Source organism: Merops nubicus, unplaced genomic scaffold, assembly GCF_000691845.1.
Source record: "Merops nubicus isolate BGI_N331 unplaced genomic scaffold, ASM69184v1 scaffold19348, whole genome shotgun sequence".
NCBI classification, from domain to species: Eukaryota; Metazoa; Chordata; class Aves; order Coraciiformes; family Meropidae; genus Merops; species Merops nubicus.
Genome location: NW_008623904.1, coordinates 12950 through 18781, shown reverse-complemented (window position 1 = coordinate 18781; position 5832 = coordinate 12950). Strand labels below are relative to the sequence as shown.

Sequence of the window (5832 nt, the reverse complement as noted above, 5' to 3'; positions counted from 1 at the left end):
CTCAGCCCATTGCTCCAGCCTGTCTAGTCATTTGAAGGTCCTTCCAACCAACCTGCAGCTCACCTTCTGCTGTGGGATTAAGGCGAGATGGGCTCCTCTGAGACTTTTGATATAGTAAATAAAATTCTTAAGAGCTTTGCTGCTAGGAGATCTGTCCTCACCAGATTCTGGGCTGCTCTTGTTCCAGCTAGACAGTCTTAAAGACTCATGCAAGTGTTTAATGCAGGGTCTTGGCTTTCTTGTGGGATGTGAGTCTGACCTTCCAGAGGCAGTAATTTTGAGGGGTTTCTGTTTTAGGGCTGGACTGAGTGCAGTGTCATGGACATGAACGAGTTTTTCACTCGTTGTACGCCAGAAGATGAGCAGCGACGAGTGCAGGCTCTGGAGCCTTTTGATGAATACGAGGTAACCCTCTGTTGTTCTGAACGCTGGAGACCTGGCTTTGCTATGATACAGAGCCTGCAGTGTCTTCTGGTCATGGTGCTGTACAAAAGCTGCCATTGCTGTAGGCAGAGGGGGTCATGAATCAGACCTGGTTAATGCAGAGCCTGCAGGAAGCTGTGGCAAGTACCATTGGCAGAAGACTCTCTTTGATGTTAGAAAATCTTGTTCCTTCCTCAGTCAGTGGTCTCACAGGGAGACAGTCTTAGGATTGCAAACTAGCTGGTTGTACGAAAGATGTTGCACATGCCAAAAGTTGGTGTGGTTTCAAGGGGCCATTATTTTAATGAAGGAGAAATCCAGTGAGGATTACTGATTACATAAAAATAAACCTGAAGCAAGGTTCCTGACTACAGACAGTTGGGAGTGTGCCTGGGCAAAGGAGATGCACTTGCCCATCTCTCTTCTGATTTTGCAGGCGATTACTGTTTGTTACTGTTGGATACAGGTTACTAGTTTGAGATATTTTGATATGACTTTGCACATTTCTATATTAACAACTGAAATTTAACAATGACTCTGTTATTTGCCATTTTTATGTTAACTGGTGGCAAAATTTGTGGCTCTTTGAAGTCATCAAAGATACTGAGTAATTCTATTGTGCCAGCATGCAGGATCTTCTCTGCTACATGAATGCAGAAGTGATGACTGAAAGGTGCTGGCAGACTTGCAAAGTGGTGCAGAAATATCTACAAGAATTGTTGTAGATCAGAGCAATTGCTCGTGCAGTGAGAAAGCAAAGGCTGTTTATCGTTTTTCTTACAGAGGAAGGTTAGCATGTACACAAGTCCAACTGAAGAATGTGCAGAGGGGGAAGATAGATAAAAATAATGTAAGATCCAGGTCTCGCTGGAAACAAGCTTGACTGAGTTAGATAAAAATGTAAAATGCACACTTAGTGCTGAGGATGACTAATTCATAGAATGATTTACCCGGGGACAAATAGCAAATTCTTCCATTTTCAGTAGGTACATGAATTTCTGGATATCACTTTTTGAAAGGTGCTTTTTTGCTTCTGGTGGAAGTTGGGACAACAGTGCTTATATTGTGGTTTCTTGTGCCTTTTAAATTCATGTTTATGACTTCTAGGCCCATAGCTGGCTGAATATATTCCAGCCCGTAGAAGGAATGTACTCAATTCCCTGATGTCCATAAAAGCCTGGGTGGACTCTGGTATGACCACTGAATTCGTGTGCAGTCCCCTCGCTTGTGCTTCTGTCTCTGAGTGATTCCAGGCCTGGACTGGAAGTCCTGTTTATGTATTATCAGCCAGCAGAGACCATGTCACACCTTTGAACATTGTGATTTCTTTGTGGTCATTTATATTCTATGACCTTTAAGAAACCTGAATCCCTCTGGTATGCAGCCCTCACTCTTTTCTATAATTAGAACTGGGAAGCAAGAAGGGAAGCTGAAAGAGGAAAAAAAAATTCCTCTTGCAAGGTACAGTTTTACCTTGTACAAAAATAAATTGTACTTAAAAGTGAAAGTACATGGCTTGTACTTGTAAAGTATAAGCCATGGGACTCCTTGCCACAGCAAGTTACAGGTGATAAAAGTTTCTGTGAGGTGTGAGGTCAGAGAGCAGCCTGATAGATTAATGGATGAGAAATCCATTGAGGATGGTTCAGTACAAGAGAGCTGCTCACACAGAAGATCACCGAGCTGTATGTTTTTGAAGGCTGGGCTGAGGAAGGTGTTTACACACTTGGTCTTTCTGAGATTCAGCTTTAGTCTTCTGCTTTTGGGCACTGCTGGAAACAGTGCTGGGCTAGCCTGGTCTTTGATTTGATCACTCTGGCCATTTGAGATTATTACTGCTGTTTGCTCTAAAGATTTTGAGGGGGATTGTTTGTTTTTATTCTTTTTCTTTGGGCTTGCTACAGGAATGGCATCTGAAATGTTCTCATTACTTTGTCTTGACTGCGTCAAAGGGGATGGAACCTTCCTGGACTCCGTTGTTACCCAATATGACAGGTATGTACTGAATAGTTTTTGCATTATTCTATCTCATGGAGCTTCTCTGAGAGATTTTAGGAGACAGTAAAGCCGCAGAGGAGACAGGTGGGATGTTGCCAGGGCCACATCCTGACTTTGGTGGTTGTGATCAGCATAATTCTTCCAGTCCAACAGCTCTTCCTTCTGTAGATACATAGGCCCCTCCAGTGCATGGCTGCAATGCCTGTCTGCCCTGCTCTTCCTCCTCCTGGCTTTGGGATCCCCTTTTCAATTTATTCCCACTTGCCTCTGGACACGGCTCTCTGAGCCAGTCTGTCTGGCTTCCAGCTCCCAAAAGGTTATGTTTTACTTACTGCCCTATTGAAGCATTGTCCAGCAGAGCACTTGGGAGAGTGTCACAAAGTTTGTGCTTGGTTTTGTTTTTCCCTGTGTGTGGACCTGTACATGTAGTTATTTCTGAAATGCATTTAAATCTGCATGTTGCTTTTTTTAGATAGGAGAGAGGTGGCAGAGCTGGGGAAAAGCCAAGGCCAAGGCTGTATTTCCACGATAAAAAGGACTTGGCAGCGGTAGCAGTCCAAGAATTTCCCACTTTTGGCTGCTTGCTTCTTTTTTCAGGGTGGAAAGCATAATGTTACTTTTAACCTGTATCACATCACTGATTTTGTTCACAGTATAGCACCACAAGTAGTTCTGTCTGCAACTGAAACTCAATATCTGCCTCCCAGGAAGCAGAAAAGGCAGCTGGAAAATGATAAGGATGGCATTGCTTAAGCCAACAAGGCCACTGAATCCCCTGTGTTGTCTTCATTAGATCTGAAAACACATAGTGAAATGGAAGCTAAATGAGTGTGGGTGTGGCTAAATACTATGTGATTGTCACTGGTCCTTATGTAAAACCTCAAAGGCTCCTAAATGCACAGGATCTATCCTTAAGTGAAAATAATCTTATATCTTAACTGATATCAATACAGTGAAGAGACTTCATTCAGCAGAGACAGTAACAGGGTCTTTCTGCTGCTGCCTCTGTTGTGTTCAAAACTGACAGTGAGAACCTTCAAAGTCTGGTAGATTATCCATGCTTAGGGATCTTTTACCAGGTCTGTCGAAAGGTCTCTCTCAAATACCAGTATGTGCCCCCAGTTATCCTCTCAGATTTGGGTCTCTGCTGAAGAGAGTGCAAGTACTAAATTTTCAAGCAGAGCGTGGTAAGTTTATTTTCTGGAATTAAAAAAAAACAAACCCAGTCTTAAAAAGATCCACCTGTAGAGAGACATTTAAGCCCAAAGAGATGGAATTTTTTGCTTCATCAAACAGTAGAAAGAGGTCTGGTACTAACCAACGCTCAGTGCAGGCAATTTTTCTGAGAATGGCACACAAAAAAAAATGAGCACTGCTTGTCTTTCACTTCATTGTTTGTTATAACACAAGAATAAGGCACTTGACTAAAACAAAGATGATGCAAATTCAAAACTGATTAAAAGAAAAACATTTGTACACTATATAGGTGAGCTAGAGTCCTGTGTTGAAAGCTTGTTTCATACAAAGGGATGTAGTATTTAGAGAGAAGATACTCAGATAACTGAAAATATTCTTTTGTATAGAAGCATTGGAATCAGCAGAGATCATTTGTCATGCTTTCAGTCTGTGTTTCAATGCTTTTGTGAAGGTAGAATCAAAATCTGGCAAGAAACTTTGAAATCCAGCTTCCAGGTGTTTGGCCTTTTTCTGCTGTTCTTTGCTGTTTAAATAGCCCAGTGTCAGAAAGGTTCTCCTCTGGAAGGTGTGGCAGTGATTCCTGCCTTGGTACAGCAGCTCAGGACACTGCAGCCTCCTAGCCTGTCTTGCCTCCACCCCGTTAAAGCCATCTCAGGACTGGGGCAGGAGCTGAGGGGGCAGTAGGCAGACGTTGGAAGGTGGTACAGTGGTGGTTTACACCATTGTAGTGTGATTTCGAGGGCGCATCAGCCTGTCTGTGCTGTGTCAGCTCGCTTCACAATTTTTTATTCTTGAAAAGCTGAACAGACTTTGCCCCATCTCTCACATTTCCTGTTTGTGCCTGAGTTCTTTGCTTCTCCTTGGCATGCAGCTCCTCGCAGCAGTGGCCCTGCCAGGGTGGCTGGGAGTGTCACTGCAGCAGCCTGCACACCGCCCTCCGAAGCGCTTGGCCTGAGACGTTACGGTCACCGCTCCACTCTGATAAATCCCAACGTGGTTCTCACCACTGGGGGCTTTGGGGAGGAGGATGGACAGCACTGCCGTGTGAGGAATTTTCATGTGCTAATTAAGCAAGCAGGCTCCTGGAAAGCTGGCTGTGTGAGAAAGGAAAATCCTGATGAAAGATGGGGTGAGTTCCCATGGGGTGAGTTCCAAATGTAAGGAAGACATATTTGTGCTAACAATGGAATAATGTCTAGTGGAAAAGTGAAGTCGTGGTGCAGTTATGCTGACAGTCAAAGAGATCTGAAGGTTCTGAATGCCAGGTGTTGGGTCCTGCCCTTGGGCCACAGCAACCCCCTGCAATGCTCCAGGCTGGGGCAGAGGGGCTGGAAAGTGCCCATCAGAGAAGGATCTGAGGATGTTGGTCAACAGCCAGCTGGAGATGAGCTAGCATGTGCCCAGGTGGCCAAGAAGGCCACCAACATCCTGGATTGGGTCAGCACTAGTGTGGCCAGCAGGATCGGGTCAGGGATTGCCCCCCTGCACTGGGCACTGGGGAGGCTGCCCCTTGAATCCTGGGGTCAGATTTGGGACCCCCACTCTAAGAATGACATTGAGAGGCTAGAGTATGTCCACAGAAGGCCAGCAAAGCTGGGGAAGGGTCTAAAGCCCAAGTGTGGTGAGGAGCAGCTGACGGACCTGGGGATGTTGAGCCTGGAGCTGTGGAGGCTCAGGGGAGACCTTCTAGCTCTCCACAGCTCTCTGACAGGAGGCTGGGGCCAGGTGGGGGTTGGGCTCTTCTCCCAAAGAACGAGGGACAGGACAAGAGGAAAGTGCTTCAAGTTGCCCCAGGGAAGGTTGAGTTTGGCCCTGAGGAACAATTTGTTGCCCTTGAGGGTTGTCCAGGGCTGTGCCAGGCTGCCCAGGGCAGTGGTGGAGTCCCCATCCCTGGAGGGGTTTCCAAGCTGTGGAGATGTGGTGCTGAGGAGCATGGGTCAGTGGGGACCTGGCAGGGTTGGACTTCATGATTTTTAAAGGTCTTTTCCAACGTAAATGATTTGGTGATCCTGTAAACGTCACAGGAGAAAGATCAGCCTGAACCATGGTGGTTTGTGTCTCTGCAGGTGGACGATTGTACCATACTGTGTCATGTCTCTCCGATGGTCGGGCCCTGGTGATAGGAGGACGAACATCCCCATCACGTGCAGGCTTGGGAATGTTGTGGCTGAAGTTCCCTGAAACCTGTAGTGCCTCGGACCCAGATGACATTAC

The 5832-nt window shown here is 45.8% G+C and overlaps 1 protein-coding gene across 1 annotated transcript in view; it reads left to right on the top strand.

Moving 5' to 3' along the window:
• The first annotated feature begins 87 nt into the window (after positions 1–87).
• The window catches only part of LCMT2 (leucine carboxyl methyltransferase 2), a 15075-nt gene continuing 9330 nt past the window's right edge, over positions 88–5832 (top strand). The window contains 5 exon segments of the mRNA XM_008945243.1: positions 88–114; positions 298–405; positions 2328–2418; positions 4490–4747; positions 5685–5832. The exon segment at positions 5685–5832 is cut by the window's right edge and continues 10 nt beyond it. Of these exon segments, the coding sequence (XP_008943491.1) occupies positions 88–114; positions 298–405; positions 2328–2418; positions 4490–4747; positions 5685–5832 (632 nt within the window).